Below are 20,740 nucleotides of genomic sequence, written 5' to 3'. Positions count from 1 at the left end.
AATGTTTCAGCATTATCTTGGGCATGGTCCTTCTTTTTCTCTTGGCTCAAATTTCTTTTCCAGAAATCCAAAAACATGTAGAAGTCTTTGTTGCAAATTCCAAATACAGTTTCCGAGTTCAAGTACTTAGGCTAACTATCTTTTGATAGCTGGTTGGTGTATTAATAGATAAGTAGTGGTTGCCAAGAACCTAGAATCTCTCAGTGCTGTTCCCAATGTGTATACTAATATTTGAGGCTGATAAATCGAATTTATTAACCAAGGATGGGCAGAAGGCCAGGAGCAGAGGAAACAGAGAAATGGAAATAGCAGGCTATTTCTGCTTTCTGTACTAGAAGGGTAGATGAAGAACCAGTTTTGTGTGCTCCCCACTCTCAGTGTGGAGTACCAACTTTGCTTCTGACTTCCATAAGTGAATCTATATGATTTGCTTAACTGCCTCCACATCAAAAGTGCTGCCAGACATAGAGCCCTGAAGTGCCTACTTCCCATTTGTGAATTAGAAGGATGTTCTTCATGTTTGGCCTTCTTTTCAGGTAATCCAAACTTTGGGTTTTTCCCCAACTGCAAAGATACGGGCTTCAAAGCTGAAATATGTGCAGGTTTATTTGCATCAGAAACAGCAAAGAAGGAACTGTCTAGTGATAACAAAAGGTGGTAAGATTCCACTGTTTCCTTTTGTTTCAATTGCAGTACAAGAATGTTCTTTGGCTTACAGTTTAAAGACACTGTGAGATAAAAGAGCAGAAAACTTGCTTGGGTTTTCATCTGTCACTTAAGTGATGTGTTAGTTAAAGAAGAAGAACAAAGGGAGCTAAAGGAATGGAAAAATTTGAGTTAACTTGATTAAGGTAGATTTTTTTTTTTTTTTAATATTGTACTTTATCCTTCTTTGGGTGGATGGATTATACCTAACAAATTTTTACCATGATGAAAATAGTAAATCCATAGTTGGTAAAGAAGATAAAGTAAGCACTGCTCCCTGGAGTACAAACTGAACTATGCAGCTTGGTGTATAGCTGTCTAGTAAGAAAGAGCTGTAGCAAAACGTGCAGCTACAGTCTCTGCATATCACAGCAACACCCTCTCAGTGCTCACCTCCAGCGTGGAGGATTGGAGCGTGCAGAGCAGAACAGTTTGTTGTTCCAGTCTTTCACAGGCTTTTAAACACAAATGTGTTTTACTGCTAACAACCTGATTGGGTGGGGGAGCGGAAAAGACAAGAAATTGAACTGTCAGCTGTGGGCATATTTTTCGTCAGTCACTGCTAAGTTCTTTTTATTTTTTTTTCCCTTCCTCCCTCCATTAAGACTGTCCTCTTCTGCAAGCCATTAAGCAGTTCAGTAGGAAATACCAAGCCGGAAGCTCTACAAAGAAAGCTTTTCTTAGCTTTTCCTCTTTCCCACTTTTAGCAACTGCTAAAAAAATAGTATTTTACCTGGACTTTGGGCTGCCTGTAAGATCTGTTTCTCTGGGCATAGTCTGACACTGTTTAACTCCTTGTACAAAGAATCCAAGAGCAATTTGGGTACAAGCATAAAGGGGGTCACACTCCTAATGTGTATGACAGAAATTTCTCTTCATGGATAGATTTTTCCCATATGTCTGCTGCAGAGGAGTGTTTTAGCAATGAAAATTGTAAGAAGGAGGAGATCAGCAAAGAAAGGGCATCAAACTGTAATCTGGATTCTAGGGGAGCCTTTCTACAACTACCACGTTCCTATGTGCCATCCCTCTCTTAGCATAAATTACTGGATTTGATTAGAAAAAAAAGAAACAGGCTGTTTTACATGAGGCTGGTAAAGTAAATGTTGTTAACGTTTTACATTTAGTCTGTATTTGTTATATGGTGGGGTCTTTTTAGGCCAAATTTCAGCAATGAAGAATTGTACCAGCATGCAGCACCTAGCTCACCTGAGCACTCTCCTTTCTACCTTTAGCTTGGGACTGATAGGCACTTGATACTTGGGCTGTGTCTAGCAGGTTTTGTTGGTTTTCTTTATTTCCTGATTTATGTGCTGTACCCCAACAAGGGGACTGGAATTAACAGTTTTGTATAAAGTACGAGCCAGAACCAATTAGCCCACAGAGCAGAACACACAGTAATAGTAATTTATTTACTGAAGTTCTTCAGTCTCACTCTGAATGCATATGAAGAGCTACTGTACTGAATAACTTTGAATAGTCAATATTGGAGCTTACTTTTACCTGTTGTCAAACGTAAGGGCTCTGTTGTCTGTCTTGTTTGATAGATATGCACATATGCACATATGGTGTGTACTACTAACCTCATCCTTAAAGCTAAAAGGAGTTGGCAAATTTGCCTTTATAGACTTTTGAATACTTCACTTTGCAGTATTACAGCTACCTATTTTATGTCAGATGACTAGATGCGTGCATATGCTTACAGGATAGTAGTATCTGACTGCCCCAGTAACAGCAAAGAGCCAGTCCTTGTCTCGAAGGCAACATAGTTTAAAAGAAGAAAGGGTGTCAGGAGGTCAGTAAAACATGGTAAGGACACTGGTTTGTAGACACATTTCTGTGAGGTTTAGTGGCTTTTCAAAATAGACAGCAAAGCTTTGTCATTTTTGTCTTTCATGCAGCATTAGATAGGAGTTAACCTTTCCCATTTTGCTCCTAGTTAAGTCAGGGAACAAGTAAGAAAAAAACAGCGAGGGGCTTGTGGGCCACTGGAGAGAGGCAAAGAGCAAGGCACAGCTGCTTGGAACAAATGGCCTTTTGGCAGGAGGAAAACAGTGTTCAGAATAAAAAGTATAGAGAGTAATTGAATGTCATTAGTGTCTAAAAATCCTGCCTGCTGCACTGGCTTCTGCATCAATTCCTAGGCATGACTAACCACGTTTTTCCTTTCCTTTAGTATTTACATCTTGGAGATGGTGTTACATGGATCCTAAGTTTGTGAATAAAAACCAGTGATTTAAAGATCACGAGGCAGAAAATAAATGATTACTTTGACTTTTTATATATGTCAGGCAATTGCATGCAAGTTCATCAAGCCGGCAGTGAGCCAGATTTTCCTCATTGATCTTCAGAGCATACAGCCTTCCCACTATATAATTAAATTGAATCCCAACAATCTGCAATAGTTGTTTGAAATGCTTCCTGGAAAGTTTCTTCTATATTGATGTTCAGTGTGGGCATACTGCGAAGTCTGTTCAGGTGTTTGCTTTCAGGAAAAAATATTATTAGATATCAGTGAAAGAAGTACAGCTTTCAAAAGTGATTTTAGCTGATGCTTACAGAATCCTGAGCTAAAATGCAGAGACAAAGAGATGACAGGAGTCAGTTACCATTTTTGATTTCAGGATGGTTTACGAGTGCCATCTAGTGTTTGCTTTCAGATTCAAAACAGTGAAACCGGTTTTACACAACTGACTTTTCCTGTTATTGCATAAAGGCTGTGGTTTAGAATCATACTTTTATTTGAAATTTTAATGGAAGGCTTTCTTGAGAGAAAGTTAGAAGGAATGCTGTTTTCTTGAGACTAAGAAATCAAAAAAACAATAGAGGCTTCAAATTTTTTTTACTGCTGTAGTGTTTTATAGGGTCTCTCGAATCAAACTGCTGAATTTTATCTCTGTTTTTTCTTTTTTTCCCCAGGTCATGTATGGAACGCTAGTTTCTATTATAGTTCTACGATCCGTTTATATAGTATTATGGTAAGTAACTATTTAATTCAATATTATAACATGGCATTTGCATCTTTTTTTTGGTGGGCTTGACGTAAGAAATTGGCAGTGTCAGAATTTCTTTGACTAGGTATGTAATGCTAGCTCATGGGCTCTGCTTGGTTCATAGGGAATGGCTCAACACCTTACACTTTTTGAAGCCACTGGGATAACAATAAACTAAACTGAGATTTCTTCATTTACGATCAGTGTTCACTGCCATGTGTCCTGCTGGTGGCTTCAGCTGTTAGTCTGGGACTTCAAGGGGAATGGAGTTTTTGTCTTCATATTGCTGGGTAATGCAAAATCTATTGCTAGTGTTCAAAATAATGATGATACCTGGAGAGTGGTAAGAGTAAGACTGCAGAGCAGAACCATCACTTAGTAATTTCCATTCTTCTTCTTCTTCCCTGCTCTAGTATTTAAAATTCAAATATAAAAGATGTAAAATGATAGTTTTTCTTACAGTTTCAGCTGGGTAAAGTTAGGTATATGTTATGGAAATTGAAATAAAAACTGTAACAAACAAAAGGTATTAGAAGTGTTAGGAGACATGAGAAGCATTAGAATCATCAGAGCACAGATTTGGTAGGTAAAAGGGAAGAAAATAGAATTGAATGAGTATTGTAGTAAACACATACTTTTAGCTCTCAGGAACTCAGTTGGGTGTCCATTTCTGTCTATGCCATGTGAATTGTTGGTGTTCTTGTGTATTTGGGGACTGCTCCTGAAAATTGCTTATTTCTTTCTACTGTCATCATTCGAAGTGTGCTTTTTGTTAAACTTTGTTTCGAGTTGCACACATATCTGTTCAGGAGCACAAGGAAAAATTTCACAAAAGGTGTGAATTTGAAGTTTCATAGCATCATTAAATATCCTGAATTGGAAGGGACCCACAAGGATCAAGTACATGCACTGAATCACCTTCCAATTGCAATTTCAGTTCATGTGGTTTGGCTTTCCTCAAGAAATTCTGACAGACCAAGTGAAAATGTTCACAGAGTTTTATTAAGCAAAAATAACAAGCTAATAGTGTGTTGCAGCTTTAGAAACAACCATCAATTTAAAGGCACTTTTCAAACCCATGAACTGGAAGTTTTAATCCTAACCTAAAGATCTGAAGTGATATTACATTAATTCACTTCCAGGGGGAACTAAATTGAATCAAGTAATTTTAATTTTGTTCTTATTCAAGGATTTAGCACAGTTCTAGTCGCTTAGATTAAATTTCTTTCTGTCTGTATAGACAAACTCTTGGGCCTGCTATTTGTTTAGTTCTGCAAATTACACACAGCTGTGCATTCCCATTGTTTCTGATATATATCTTAGTCTTCTGTCTTTATCAGTAACATCACCATTCTCTCGCGCAGAGTATAATTCATTGTTTTCCTCCAGCAAAGTCTGTCTCTGAAGTTCCACCTACTTTTTGCTTCAGTTTTAGGGGTTTGGAGTGTATATTCTTAATTAGCTTGATCACTTCATTGCAACAGGGCCCTAAAATGACTTACTTCCCCCCTTTGGTTATATTATGCAAACTGGTTAGAAAGTTGGGATGGGGAGAGAAGTAGGTTTAAACTACTTCTAAATTTTAACTAAACTACTGCTAATTTTGAATTAGTTCTGCTAGAGAAGCTGTGCCAGCCTGAAGGTACCCTTTCTTTTATCTAAAATTCATCTCCAAATACACTTTTGGATTTACTTTCTCTGCATTGCTAGAACATACTCCTGTATTTCCATCAGTAGTGCTAGCACTTGTCCAAGCCTGTTTCAGTTTAAATATTGACCCTGATTTCTGTTTATTTTGTTTTTTTACTTCACTTCCTATCATATTTCTTAGTGTGGGGCTTAAAGTCACTCTAACTTTAGAGAGAAAATCCCAAATAACAGCATGTTATTCCTTCCAGGCTACTATTGCATCCTGTCCTCATTATTTGTTCCTTGTCCTGCCTGTTTTCCCCCACACTTTTAATCTCTTTCTTGGTCTGCTTCCTTGACAACATGACAACTGGGCAAATGTTATTCTCTGTTCACAAAGCATGTTCCCTATTAATAAATGATGCCAGTCTCTTTCTCATTCCTTCACAAAACACCAGCATTTATTCCCTGAACAATTCTATCTATAATTACCTACTTACCAGCATGTCTAACGTACTATTTAGTGCTCCTTAATGTCTTGGTCTTGCTTATGTCCCTGGAGCACTGAGTTGGGAATATTACAATGTAGTTTCTGCCGTGTACTGCATGATGCTCCACACATTTATTAGATAAACAAGTAATAGTTTTGATAGTTTATATTAGCAGTGCATTTGTTAACATATACAGCTTGTATCTGGTTAGCTTGCCCTGTGGAAGAAGCTCTACCTGCTATGTTTTGCACGTTTTTGTTCCCAGTGCTCACAGCTCTGAAACATGTGCTGTGTGTAGCACACACAGTGGAGGGAAAAGCAGCTCAGGAATGTTTAACCTAGAATTTCAACCGTGCATTCATAACACTTAAAAATAACTTGAACAGTATTTCATGGCAGCCTTTTAGGGTTGGATTTGGCTTTGCTTTTGGACTTGACTTATTAGTGGGAAAGGAGCCTTCCATGTAGCAAGTTTACAATTCCATGGTCCAACCTGAATGTAGATAGGGAAACTAAGTTTATTGACGATGCACTTCTTTGCATCTGATTCTTCAGTGTGTTTCCCATATCTTAAACAGGATTTTTTTCTCCCAAAATTAAATTGATTTTTTTCTATCTCCAGCAGCACTTAAAATACACATAAGGTTACTGTTTTCTAATACCATTCATTTGGTTAGTTGTTGGTCATGGTGGTCTGTGTTCACAAAAGTAATTTTGTAACACTGTATTTAAACATTTAAACAAGTTCCCTGGTATAGGGATATCTATTCGAAAAGAGCCTCTTCTTTCGAGAGAGTCCTAATTTGTAACATGGTTTCTTGGGTTTTTTGGGTTTTTTTTTAATGAAAGATTATACGTGGGACTGAAGAATTAGTGCCTTTTAGCCAATGTCAGTTTTCTCACTTCCTTGTTTTATTAGGAGAGTACGGTATTTAGGGAAACAATTAGATATATAGAAGTGAAACATTTAAAAGAACTGTCTCAGAGAATGTGAAGTCAGGAGAGAGGAGCAGTAAAATAAAATATTTAAATAGATTAAATTTAAAGTTAATATTTTTTCTTTTGGGGAAAAAACCAAATTGATAAAGCATTTTTTTAATATGTAATAGTATTTGTGTATGTTACACACTGCCTTTAAAGCATTCTGAACTAAACTTTGCATTATTTCTCTCTCTCTAGGGTATACCCATGGCTTAGAGGTCTAGGCTATACATCTTTAACTGTATTTTTAATGGGATTTTTTCTCTGGAATGTGGACAACATTTTCTGTGATAAATTGAGGTGAGTTTTTTTCGCTTTGTCTGGATAACTCTAAATAGTCTTTTAGTATAAAGATTTGATTGTTTCTGTGGTGTATATTCAAATCCATCTCATGTTACATATGGTATGCTGCCTACAAAACATCCATGAGGGTTTTATCCAGTTTGCTCATAACTAGATTCAGCACTTAACAAATTTTTTTTTAGTTTAATGTTTTTTATCCATTAATAAATTTATTTTTTACATATATCTCTAACTTGAAATTAAATTGAGAGAAGTTATGTCACTGAAGTAATTTGGAGGATCTCTAGCTTATTAAACCCTGCTATTTACACTTAATTTCATCTGAATGTGTTTTTATCTTGCTGGTTTGTTGATTTGGTTTTTTGGGTTTTTTTGATTTCTGCTCTTGCCATTTTACAGCAAAATATCAAAAACAGTAGTTCTGCACATTACAGAAATACCAATTTCAATATATATGTTACCAATAAACATAAAAGAAATACCTATTACAGTATATATGTTACCAATAGACAACACCCAGTTGTGATGCATGTGTTCTGCCAGAAACTGGAGGAGATGGAAAGGTTGATTCCAGCATCCTGAAAAATACAGTCTTGGCAATTTGAAACACTGTTATGCCACTGAATCTGTGGTGTACAGAATTGTCCCAGTAGGTTGCTTTGTCAGGGCCAAATAATAGTGTGCTGTAAAGGAGTCTGAATTTTCCATCTGTCCCTTTTGGCTCTGTAGTTCCTGCACTAGGTTAGGCCAACTGAAAGTTAACTCCAACAGAGTATTCTTGAAGCTTTTTTTAAAAAAAAATTAATATAATATATGGTGTCTCATCCCTAGAAGCACTTGATACAGATGGGATAGAAAAGTTATTTGCCAACACAAGTGGTAGGGTATGCAAATATTGGCATCAGGGTTGATTTTTGCAGCTGCCTCACCCCCACTGAGCTGGTTCCTAGGCCCAAAAATTACCCCAGCTGCTGAGGCACTTTTTTCCATCTTCATTTTGTAAAGGGAAAAATGCTAGTGTACTTCCTGTGATACTTGTTTGGTTATGGTGCTGAAAAAAAAAAAAATGCTTGTTTACTAGCTTTAATCGGACATCTGCAGAGCCTTGGATTTCTATCAATGGCATTATAATTTGAACCTCTGGAGAAAATGCATTTCAATGCCTTGAAATCTTTTGGTCTCTAAAGCTCTAACTTGTGAATCATCCACCTACCTGCTCTGGTTTTCAAGTTCAAAATTGGGTTTTGGTTTGGGTTTTATTTTTCCATATTTCATTAAATCTGCAGTTTATTTTTAAAGTTTTTGTAAAAAATCAAAATAACAAAATCTATAGCACTCAGTTTCCCTGGCTGGAACCATGCACTTTTGAATATGGGCTTTGAAATTTCCTGCCATCCAAAGGCTCAGAGGTTGTGCCAGGCTGACAGCACATCAAGTGTGTTCTACTGTGTCATTGCTGGGCTGGTTGAATTGAAGCTCTGTGCTAATATTTGTGACTAAGCAGCTCTGAAAACTAAGCAACAGCTCAGGATTTAGTCAGTGGGACTAAGTACTATAACTTCAAGCAGTAAGTAAGAAGCTACAGATTTTTCTTCCTTAACATATGCAATTGTTTTCCCTTTTTTGTTTTGACTGAATGTGAAATGAAAGTGAAAAAAGACAAACAGGTGCAAACATTTGCTCCACCATCAACCAAAATAGGCAATATCTGCAGAAGCTTAGTGAGCAGGAGAAATCAGAGCAATGTAACTCCTTCCCTTTATTTCTCTACCTCCACCCCTTAGCCCCTTTCCAAGTAACTCGCATCCCATAACTGCAAAATACAAAGCATCTTGGCAGAGTATTTCAGACCTCCTACTTTCATTGTTTCCTCACTAAACACCCATTTTGTCCCTGATTTAGAGTCCAACAGAGAAAGGCAAGTTAAGGTCCCGTGGACTGGGAGAATAGGTGGTGTGATTACCACATGTAAAGTGCTGATGTCTGATAGATCCCATTTCCTCTCTCGACCTTAAACTCTGTGTTTCATCCTATGGACAGAGTTCACAGAGTTTTGATGAGGAGGATGGTAGAATTCATTTGGGCCTGTGAGATGCTGTAAATATATCCCCTGAAATTTGAGTCCAGACATATCTGATCACTCATTTTATGAGGAAGTGTGTGCTTTCTTTAAATGTGTAAGAAAGTCAGTATGCCGATAGCTTTCTGTACTGGCAGTATAAGGTATAACTGCTGCTCCTCATCTGCTGAATGACTGATCATGTGAAGCCTTAACCATCAAGCACGTGCCTGAGATATGGAAACAATAATGTGTGGTCCGACAGCCAAGCATTGTGGTTTGAGATTCCTTAGCTTGGAAAAAAATATCCCATTGTGTGGAGCTTCTTTCTTTCAGAGCACTACGAGAGAAGATGCCTCCTGTGATGGGAGCTGTGACACAGTTTCATGCATGGTGGCATATTCTCACAGGCCTGGGTTCTTACCTTCATATCCTGCTAAGGTAGGAAATGTTTTCTAAACTGGATGTCCATAAAGAGATCTTAGGAGTTTTCCCAGGCTCAGATGTACTTCAGAATGTTTTATCATCCAGAAGTGCAGGAAAATGGCTTATTACACCGGTGCAAGGTTTCCTTTCCTCTTTGTAACTGATCTAAAAACTTTCTACAATTATTTTATATTCTTCAGAATGTAATCACTAATCTTTAAATAGTCATGGTTCTTCAAGAAAATGTAATTCAGAAACGGGAACCCTTTGGCAGTTAAACTGGAAAACTATTTGACAGTATATTAATTTCAGAATAAAAGCCATTAATACCTGTCTGTTCTTGACCAGCAATCCTAAAGTACTTTAACATGTTTAAATTTCAGAGCACAACTAATCTTTTTGATAGGCACTGTCAGTCCTAAAAACTAGCAGGCATCATGCAGTAGTGCAGAAGGGTGATGGCTGAAGTAGTTGTAGTAAAGCTATTCCCAGAAGGGCAGGATATTAGTTTCAGGAGAAGATTTAAACCAGAATGTAAGTTAGCAAATCTGGAGCCAGAAGATGTTTGTCTCGTTTTTACTGTATGCCACCATCTAGTGGAATCAGGGACCGGAATAGAATTTAAGCTGAAGTCTGTGAAGAATTTCTGCAGTTTGTTCATCTTATAATGAAATAATATTTTACCACTTAGCCATAACTTAAGAATGTCTCTTTTACAGATACAGTCTATGTAGTTCAGGAAACCTGATTACATATCCATTTTCCTACACCTACCATGGTTTTCTTCTTTTTGGTCAGATGTTAAAATACCTAGTAAAAGGAAAATGCAAGGAAAATAAGTACAGTTCCAACAGCTGATCTGTTAGCTTTTGTTTTATATTTATGCATGTACATATATGCACACATATGTACAAGTATTTATGTATCTATACATGTGTAGATGTATATATATGTATATATGTACCTTTATTATGTATATGTTAAAAAAATATTTCAAGGTATATTGAAAACAGTTACTCCATTTTGGCTGACAGGTTGTCTGCTACCCTAAAGATAATATTTTTAAGAAAATTCTGTACAGGAATCAAGCATAGGCAAGGTTTTTTCCAACATGCAGCACATAAATAATTTGGGTTTGCATCCTCTATCCCTTGGGGAATGTGCAGATGCCTGATTCGTCTGTCTTACCCCAGTGGACTGTAAGCTTTCACTGAAATAGTTTCCTGAGTATTTTCTTAGCCACACGGTGGCATCATCTATATCCCCTTTAAAAAAGTGAGATCATACACAGGAGAAGATTTACTAAGGGGAGAAAGTGTCTAAGAACAAAAATGAGAGAAAGAATCAAGTTATGCTCTTTTCCCCTCTACTACATCTGCTATATTTCATCCTTCTAAAATGACCAACTCTAGTTCCAGTTTGGTTTTTACCCCTCTGGGTTTCTTTCTTTCTCCCCACATAGGTGATAGGGTAAATTAATTTGCTGATCAGAATCTAGTACAGAGGGATTTACTGTAAGTTAATGTCTCCTGTTTTGAATAAATCTAGGCAGAGTGGGTAGCCCTGCAATTACAGAAACCATTCCTTTCTAGTTGAAAATAAAACTGGGATTAATACATCATTATTTTATATGCTGTCTTATACATGAAATTTTAAGCATGCTTTTTTCCTTCTCCTCAGTTTATACACAAGGACACTTTTCTTGAAACACAGACCAAAGGTGAAGGTAAGCAAGAATTATTTTGTGTTCATTAATGTGCATTTGGATATCTTGTGCTTTGAACTTGTGTTGGGGATCAATAATTATGCTGTTAGGGTAGTGGTTTTGACTTCTACTCACATCCCAGGAAATGCGGTGGAAATTTTCAGAGAATCACAGAATGGTTTGTATTGAAAGGCACCTTAATGATCATCTAATTTCACCCTCTCTGCCGTGGGCTGGGACATCTTCCACTACACCAGGTTACTCAGAGCTCCATCCTGGCCATGAACACTTCCAGGGATGGAGCATCCACAGCTTCTTTGGGCAACCTGTTTCATTGCCACACTACCCTCACAGGGAAGAATTTCTTCCTAATATCAAATCTGTATCTACAGTTTTTCATTTTGGAGCCATTACCCCTTTGTCCTTTTCATTACATTAAGTTTAATAGTGTTTGCTTTTTAATCCAAGAAACATAATATTCAAAGGAATCTTTCCCCTCTTCCTATTTTTCTTTTAACAGTTTGTTTTTGGAATATGGCCTGTTCTTCTTGTGGAGCCACCCAAGAAGCTTTGACTGAGCCCTGGGCAGTCGCATGAGATCACCTAGCCTGGCTGAATAAAGCATTTCAACAGTTACTATGGCTGAAGTGTCAAAATTGTGGATCAATCCAAGTACTATTGCTATAAAAGGACTTCTCTGTATTACTGGGCCAGTTGGCCAGAACAGAGCAAAGAGTTGGCACACTAGGGAAATAGAGTTTAGTACAGCTTTATTCTAAGTTGTTAAAACAAAGATTAAGACACAATATTTTTATGTATATATTGTATAGCTGATGATATTTCGTGCTGGTCACAGAAATCTAACCATTTTCGAAGTGGATCACATACGTTTTTTCATTCAGTTTTTGTTCTTTCTGTGGTTTAAACTAATATTAATAACTGAATGACAAAACTAGGCCATTGATGACCAAGCTAAGCATTTGTGTGGCCTATAGTGAACTGAATGCTTAATCTGAACTACTTTAATCTTGCACTTTTATACAATTAATGAAGTATGTAATGGTTGATTTAGGGCTTTATTCTATCTTGCTTTTCCACAGCCTCTTTACAATTTATATTTTAAGCAAAATGGTTGTGATACCTGTGCCATTTAGTTCATTTTGTACCAAGCTTCTATTTTCTCTTTAGTCCGACTGAGAGGTTCATCATGGAGGATGTTCCAGGGTGTGACCAGCTGAAGACACTGAAATGGTGAAGCCTTATAGGGGTTCTTTTTTGTGTCTGGAAACTGAATTCCTAATTTGTTTGACCAGTGATTCATCAGGAAACTGTAGAGTGACCGTAGAAACATAAGAAACGCTCTTTTTTATTTTTTTATGATTATTACTTACATACCTCTTTTTCTATCTCTGCTTTTTACTTACCATTTTCCATTCATACAGACTGACAAACACCTTAGAGGCGTGCTAGTTCAGCTCTGAATTCATCTTCCCTGTATTTTACAAGTCTTAAATACTGGTCTGACTTTCAGAAGCATCTTCTTATTCAGAAATGTTGAAGAAGGAGTAAAGAACAAGATTGAGGTTGAGGATACCCCAAATATAAGTGGCAGCACTTGGCTTGCTCTTAATCTGTCTGTCACATGGTTACTCTGTGGAAAGTTGACCACCTTTCTAAAACCAAACTTTAGGGATTAATGGGGGGGACAAACCCTCTGTTTCCTGCAATTTTTATTTACCCAGCTGGTGAAAGTTAAGAAGTAAATGTAAAGAAAACATTAAACTAACACAGTTTTTCAAAATATACCTCATATGAAGGCTGTGATTTTGATTGTCTTGGTTTTGGGGCAACTAACATAGTCTGTGCCTACTTGCTGCCGTGCTATGCAATTTTTGTCTGCTTTCGATGCTCTGAAGGATTTAAAAAAGGGAAATGCTCGGACTGATGGGAAATCCCATTCTGTATTGGTTTGAAAAGTGCCCACAGCAGCAAGGCACGGTAATGTAGCTGTAAAGCTGTCTCCCAGATCTCAAAGTCCTGACTGTCGTACAATCAGCGTGGCTAAAATGGTCTCCTTCCTTTAGTGTCTTTTTCTCTGTTTGCAGTTTATCTGCATCTTTCATATCCATCAGTAACGCTCCTACTGATGTGATTCTCCAGATGAAACTGTGGGTTTTGTTATGTGACTGACCCTGGACTCTTGGGATCAAATAGTCCCAGACTTGGGGCTGAGAAAACTCACTTAACCTTGAGTGAGTTCAGTGAGCACTCTCTGACATGCTGATAGCAGTGCATTTCAACTTGTAAACCACTATAAAGGCATCTGAGGGTTAATTTTAGAGCAGATTTGGTGTCAGTAGGCTCCACTTCCATAGTCAAGGTCAGCATCTGTGTTGGGAGATTTGAGCACTTTTCAGACTGAAAAAAAATAGAATAATTAGCATAGAGGTAGGAAAATGCTGTTGTGGATCAAGTGTCTTTAATTATCCAGACAGCATATTTTTTGTAAAGAGATTTGAGAACTGTTTTAAAAATGTAGCTTGAAAATAAGTGCCTGCCTGTTCACCTCCAGGCTCTCTCAAGCATTCTTCTGCACACTGTATCCCATTTTCTTATTTAGTATGTTTGCATGTTTTTGTTAGTTAGGAAAAGAATCCCATAAGAGGAGCAATGCAGCAAAAAGACATATCAACAGTCACTTGTGACATCTGCTAGGCACTGGTACTATTTTTATGAAAATGAACAAAACCTTTATTTTAGTGGCCTTAGTTTTGTTACTGAAGGATCTTAGGGCTCTGTTTAGTTTCCCTGTAATTGCAAGAACCAGAGCATCCTGAAAAGCTACTTTCTTATTGATCAGACATCTCTACAGTGGTATATTTTAAAGAATTTGTTGATTCTCCAGCACATTTGCAACTAGGGAGTGTATGATGGAGGTTTTTTTCAGACTGTGTTGAATTGAATTGTTAGGATTTAGAAAAAAAATGTTGGAAAAGCTCTTATTTTAATTTTACACTGCTGATAGTTTTTCATTCACTTATCATTTGTCATTGATGTTTTTATCTTTAAAAAAATTATGCAAATTGGCTTTTTCCTTCATTCCAAATGACCAAAAACACACACACCTCTTACCACCCTGCCAGCAACCTTTCTTTCAACAGGTTATATTAGACCTTGAAGAATATAATTTACCTGTGTATCCTTCTAAGCATAAATAATCTAAAATCATGGGTGCTTTGGTTTGACTGCCTTACTGATCTTGTGAGTGATATTGAAAATGACAAGCCAGTTTTAACTAAATGTTACTGAAATTCAGACTGCCTTTTCTAGTGCCTGGAAAGACATACATCCTTACTCCTGTAATGTGTTAAATGTCTGTTAAATTGCTTTTTATTTATATCACTTGTATGACAATGCTGATCTTTTTTTTTTCTACAGACCTTAGAGCAGCATATCCCAAACTTTTCTTGCACTACATCTTATAAGGTCACATTTGATACTATTTTTTGAGTAGGATTCAAACAGCAGCTGCGTTAAAGAGAAGTAACATGTAATTTAATATGAATCTTTCAGAATGTGTTGGACGGACTTGATAGCAATGAACTCTTCTATTCTTTAACATCTACGAAGAACCAGGAAATCTGCCATACTTTACAAACTACAGTTTGACACAGATGAGCAGCAAGTAGTTCTGCAGAACATGAGCTGAAAAATTCTTTCTTGGAAATAAGAGGAAAACCTCAAAATTATTCTCGCAGTACAGATCAAAACTATACTTTATTCTGGGAATCTAGATTTTTTTGGATACAGCTCAAGACATGCGTTATCCAGAACTGCAGAGAAGACATGGGGAGGAATCTCACCCATATTCTGAGGGCAGTGTTGTTGGCTAGCAGTATTAGTCATCTCCAGACTTCATCTTAATGCTTTTTGTGTTAGCACAGGGATGATGTGCTGCTCATGAGTGTTTAGAAGCCTACTCCATAGTCAGAGTTGGAATATGCAGTCTATCACTGGCCAATCTACCTCTGTCATGTATTGTACAATACCTGTGCCCTTAATTACATTTGTCTGAATGCGTGGATATTAGAACAACCTGACTTACACCATGCAGCCCTTGAGAGTGGCAACAGTATTATATTGATTTGTGACTGACTCTATTCACTCCCTGTAAACATCCTGACTTGTTTAGTGTCTGTCACTTACAGCTTGTGCTCAGTCTGCTGTTCATCTGTGTGTAAGTCTGTCTGCTTTGGAAAGAGATTCAAGTAGGAGGACTTCAGACAGGTGTAGCAAAGTGTTTTAAGAGGAATGCGATGGAAAATAGCGCTTTATAATTAGTTTTAATTCTCTTCTAATCCAGTTTTGTACTATGTTTATCCCTGGGGCTGTCTTGTTTGGCTGAAGCTAAATTGTATGGTTTGAAACGCAGTTGATTCTTTTGACTGTAGTGGATTTGTTCCCAGCATTTGGTTTTGAGCACCTGAATGTCTTTTTCAGCAAACTCTTCCTTGTGGAACTCTTGGCAACAGAAAATCCTCCCATAACCATTGGTGTATCCTACAATCGCTACCACCTTGTTTAATCTGCATTCAAGAATTTCAGTAATACCTTTTTTTTAAAAAAACCTGTTTCTTTCTGTGGATATATTATGACATTCGATAGCAGGTGGTGAAAAAATTCAATACAACACTTCTCAGACAAAGATGAGCTGTAACAAAGCAGCACTGCTATTTTCTTTAGTAGACATCAGAATTCAGGAACACACTTCCATTTTGGTGGAATTGTGCTCCTCATGATTTAACATATTCAGGTAAAACTTCTGGTTTACTTTAAACCCTGTTTGCACTTTAACTGTGAAGTGCTGTTTGACTGTGAGACTTTATCATGAAGAGGGATAAATGATGGAGTCTTTATTACCCATGAGCAGAGCAAAGCCAGAAGGAGATTAAGAAATCTTACATAAAAAGAGAATAACAAAGATTAAGCACAGAATCCCATAGTACTACGTCAGCCCTCCTGGTAGCTGCACTTTAGCTATTTGAATGTTTTGCTATTTATACATTTAGCTTTCTGTGTTGACTCTACACTCTTCAGCATAGGAGTGATGTGGTCTCTGTTACATTCAGTTCATTGTAGATTACTTAGCGGCTGTTTTATGAGGATGGAACGTGACACGGATTGTTTCATACATGAATGAATACATTTCTTATCCATCTGGAATGTCCTCTGCCAGCTTTGTTTCAGAGTCTGTAATCTATAGAGAACGTCCTGTATAACTGTTACGATTGGTTTTAGGTTTCTTTGTTCAGTTTCTCACGCACAACTGCCTACAGCTGCCAAGTGCCTGATCTCTCTGTCTCAAGGCTTTTCTGAGAGCTGGGGTCTGTAACACAAAGTCTTGGGTAGGTGGGGTCAGTTTTTGTTAAAAATTCTCCTTCTACAGGAATCACAGTGCTATTTTTAGTGGTTTTCCAGTTAGTTATCCAGTATATGGCTGCCTCTAGCTCAAATGTGAGCCTGACTACCCCACATCCCTGATGCTGTTGCATCTTTCTAGGCTTTGAGAGCTGTTTGAGGAATTTAGCCTTACAGCTGATGTTTATTTTGGGTTGTGTAGTTCAATGACAGGCAGTATGAGGATGCAGCAGTTGAGCAAGCACTTTATGCAGAACCCCATTACTGGAGCTCCCAGGCAGAGCTTCAAACAGGGTTGGGGATATGGGGATTCATATGTATAATGGGGGCAGGTTTGATGCTTGAACCTCTTATTTTACATTAGAGCTCTCCTATATTACTTGTTGAAAGTGTTTAGGTTTGATTAGGTGTGTAATTGTAGATTTAAGAAGAATCAAGTTCAGAGTCCAGTTAATGCAAGACCCTAAACCAGTGCCTGCAATTTTTTTTTGCACATATTTCACACAAATTGAATCTGCCTGATGTTTAAGAGCAGATTGTCAGGATTTTTAAAAATGCAAAGGTAAAGGGTCTTTTGCTTATTTGCCCACAGGAATAGCTGTAAGCACAATCTCAGATTCATCATTCTTTCCCCAAAACTCTGGAACATATATATGTTTCTCCAAAGACCATGTTGAGTAGAATGGACTTACACATGCTCATAGCAAATTATGTGCCAAAATGTTTTCTACATTAGAGCCTTGGTCAGTCACTGTGGAAGAACTTTGGTTGTGTATAATATTTCTCCCTGGATTTTGGAAGAGAGTTTCGATCAGCATAAGCTGTAGTTATTCCTCAGACTGAACAAGAACTCATTTTTTTCTTGATTTTCCAAATTGATGTTGTCTGTTTCATGCTGACTGTTGATCTCAGCTTAATGCACCAGTGATGTCACTGTCTGATCAAATAACATCTGTCCAGCTGTAGTGGACATGAAATACCCCATGCATTATGTGACCAAACTTTCTAACATTGACACTATTGGTTCTAACGTGATTTTTCTTCCTGAAATTCAGTATATTGTTGCAGATAACGACACTGTGACAGATGAGTAGCAGTTGACTTGTAAAACACAGCTGTGTTGAGCAATGCTTATTGACAATTTTGATACACTGAACTGACTCTTCATACCAAACCAGCTGGTAACTAACATTAGGCTTATATGTATCAGCATATCTTGTTTTGCAAAGCACAATAGCTTTGAAATATTTAATGTATTTTGTTGGTTATTCATTCTGCAGTCAAGCACTAATTTGTGTCTTTATAGTACAAATTATTAAAGAATTTTGTTTTAAATACAACTTTTCCCAGGTGTTTCTTGGCTTTTGTGTCACACGGGGATGGGTGGTTCATCTTGATGCTATTCAGTAGAAGGGTGATTTTATGTCTTGGCCAGTAGAACAGCAGGATTTTTGTATCCTGCACTGATGGGGAAGCTGCCTGCCTGCAACTACAACCAGCTGAGCCTACATGTCAATAGGGTTCCCCAATCTTTCTGCCTTGTGCTGGAGCCCTTTGAGCACTGGACCTTGCTCAGAGGTGTGGTGTTGACTGCAAATAGTGCAGGAACATCTCACCTCCAAGGTCTTCCACAGCACACACCAGTTAGAAGGGAATTCAGATGTGTGACATAGGTGGGAGAGGAAAAGGCAGGAGTCAGGTGAGTGTGCATTTAGCCTGGAGTGTGCAGTTTGCCCTGCCTCAGCTTCACCCTTTTCCTGTTTCTTTCAGTGAGAGAGGAGGATAATCACTGCAGGGAAGAACCTATCCAGGCAGAAATCATGGACCACTAGGCATTAATCCAGCAAGTCTCACCAGGGCTTGGTAGTGACTGTCAGGTATTTTCTTCACTTCTGGCTGCTTTCCTACGTCCTCAAAGACCCTGTTTTCTCCTGCTCATCTCTCTCAAAGCTGTGTCTCTGCAGGGACAACCTTGAATTAACTATTTGGGGGCCAAGCCACAGGGCAGGAAACCTCAGAGCCAGTGGTGTAAATGGCTGGGGGAAGCAGTGCCACCTCCCCTCAGTGGTGCTGCACACAAAGGCGCATCCTAACTCCTCAGACAAGTGTTGCCAGAATTATGGGCTGGGTGAAATCCAGCTTTGCATACCAAGCTTGCGGCTGGCCTAGAACTGAGTAATACTTTGAAATTTCCCTAGAGATAAAAACATTGTGGTTCCGTCAAAGCCCTCCTCCCAACCAGAAAATTCCATTTTGAGCTTGACAATTCCCTTTCAAGACTGCTAATTTATTTGCAGCTTTATTAATTTCTCTCTTCCCTCCACCTCCCAACTTCCCCCTTGTTTTTCCTTTATTCAGTCTGCTAAAGGGCTAAAAGTGAAGCTCTAGATTTGCAACACTTAAATCCCAGTGGCTCTAATCAGAGATCTGGCTGTTCGTGGTGCTGTACAGAGACAGTTGCTGCCAGTTGGGATAGGAGCTGGCTATCCAGCCTGGATCTTTGTTGCTAAGTTCATAGAGATGGAGGAGATAATGGAGTCACTAATGGAGCTGTGGTGGGTCTGTCTCCTCTGTGGGTCAATGGGTGATTCATTTTTGCTGTGAATGTACCTCAAGGAGCCCAAATGACTTTGGCTTGGCTCTTACCCAAGCACTTAACATGCTTCTGTTGACATGCTTATGTTATTTCCTGGCTTTGTGGAAAACAAGACTTGAACTGGCCGAAGGTGATATTGGTGATTTGGCACTGACTGGGATATCTCTCTGTCCTCAGAGAGTATCTTCAGTGCTATCTGCCCTGTTGCTGCCTCCCCAAACTGCACCTTTTCCAACAGCTGAGGACAAACTTGGGTTGCCTGAAGGGGTAGGACCAACACCAGTTTGGGGCTCAGCCGGGCTCCTCTGATGGGTCCCCATGGGGACAGGACAGATAGACAACTCCACCATGGTTGTGCTGGCATGGGAGGAAGGATCAACAGAGGCGGAACAAGGACAAATATCTGGATTCAGGCTCAGACACCCAAGACGGGATAATGTGGTGAGCTGAAGGAGAGGTCCCCTGGACCCTGAGCAGGAACAGAGCTGGGATGATGTCCTCGATCACCTTCTACATGCAAGGGGACCCTGTATTTGCCAAGATAGATCTAATGTGTGGAGCACTGTATGTAATGGATAAGACATCCCAACCTACAAGCAGACACTTTCCAGACTTCTTTTAGACCTATTTTGCAATCACTATGGTTAATTCAGCATCCTGGCTCCTAAATTCCTTACCAAGGTGAGACACCCACAAGCTGGATATCTCACCTTGCTCACATGCAATGCCCAAAGGTCTCAGTGAATGACACTTTCCAGCTGCTACAGCAATACAAATAGCCACTGAAAAACATTCAACCTCATTAATCACCTTTTCTGAGACTGACTTTGTAATTAGCATGCAAGAGGCACAAGCCAACTTAATGAAATTAGCAGTAATTAATGGCACTGACACACATGTAGAGCCAGCACAGGGACCAGCTGGAGCTTGAGATGTGCAGCTCCCGTGGACCACATGCCCACGGCACAGCACCCAGTGGCACCTTGAGACACTGAGGGTTCTGACTCTGATTCCTCACCACTGACATCAGGTAGGTGAATGCTAATGAACAGCAGCTTGCATGATCCCACAGAAATTGAATTAATTGTTACTCTGCTGATGTAAACTGATGTCAAACCCCTAATATTTATAGGCTGGCTCAGCATCAGAGCTGCCGTGATTTATGTGGATGTCTAACCTTAGCACTGCTTTTTGCTCATAGCTGGTGTGTTGACTCAGAGCTGAACAGCAGAACAGAGTACATTTGTTAAAATATTCCAGTATTGTAGAAGCCTGGGGACAAATCCAGCTTCTCAGGTAAGAGAATTGATGAACAGAACAGCTAAATCCACTCTGCAGCCAGGCAAACCTGTCCAGGCACTTGTGAGTCATTGCTTAAAAGGGTTTTATTGCTTAACAGGGTTTTGTTCATTTGGAGTCCTCTGAGAGTTGGTT

At 38.6% G+C, this 20,740-nt stretch overlaps 1 protein-coding gene across 1 annotated transcript in view; it reads left to right on the top strand.

Moving 5' to 3' along the window:
• ACER3 (alkaline ceramidase 3) overlaps positions 1 to 17,496 on the top strand; it is a 58,378-nt gene extending 40,882 nt beyond the window's left edge. Inside the window, exons 7-11 of the mRNA XM_051779938.1 lie at positions 3,625 to 3,683; positions 6,998 to 7,099; positions 9,498 to 9,602; positions 11,268 to 11,313; positions 11,813 to 17,496. Of these exons, the coding sequence (XP_051635898.1) occupies positions 3,625 to 3,683; positions 6,998 to 7,099; positions 9,498 to 9,602; positions 11,268 to 11,313; positions 11,813 to 11,866 (366 nt within the window). The 3' untranslated portion in view covers positions 11,867 to 17,496. The remainder of the gene's footprint in view (positions 1 to 3,624; positions 3,684 to 6,997; positions 7,100 to 9,497; positions 9,603 to 11,267; positions 11,314 to 11,812) is intronic.
• The last annotated feature ends 3,244 nt before the right edge of the window (positions 17,497 to 20,740 follow it).

Source organism: Manacus candei, unplaced genomic scaffold (genome assembly GCF_025592945.1).
Source record: "Manacus candei isolate 608988 ecotype Guabito, Panama unplaced genomic scaffold, ASM2559294v1 h1tg000014l, whole genome shotgun sequence".
Classification (NCBI taxonomy): Eukaryota; Metazoa; Chordata; class Aves; order Passeriformes; family Pipridae; genus Manacus; species Manacus candei.
This window is presented reverse-complemented; position numbering and strand designations above follow the sequence as displayed.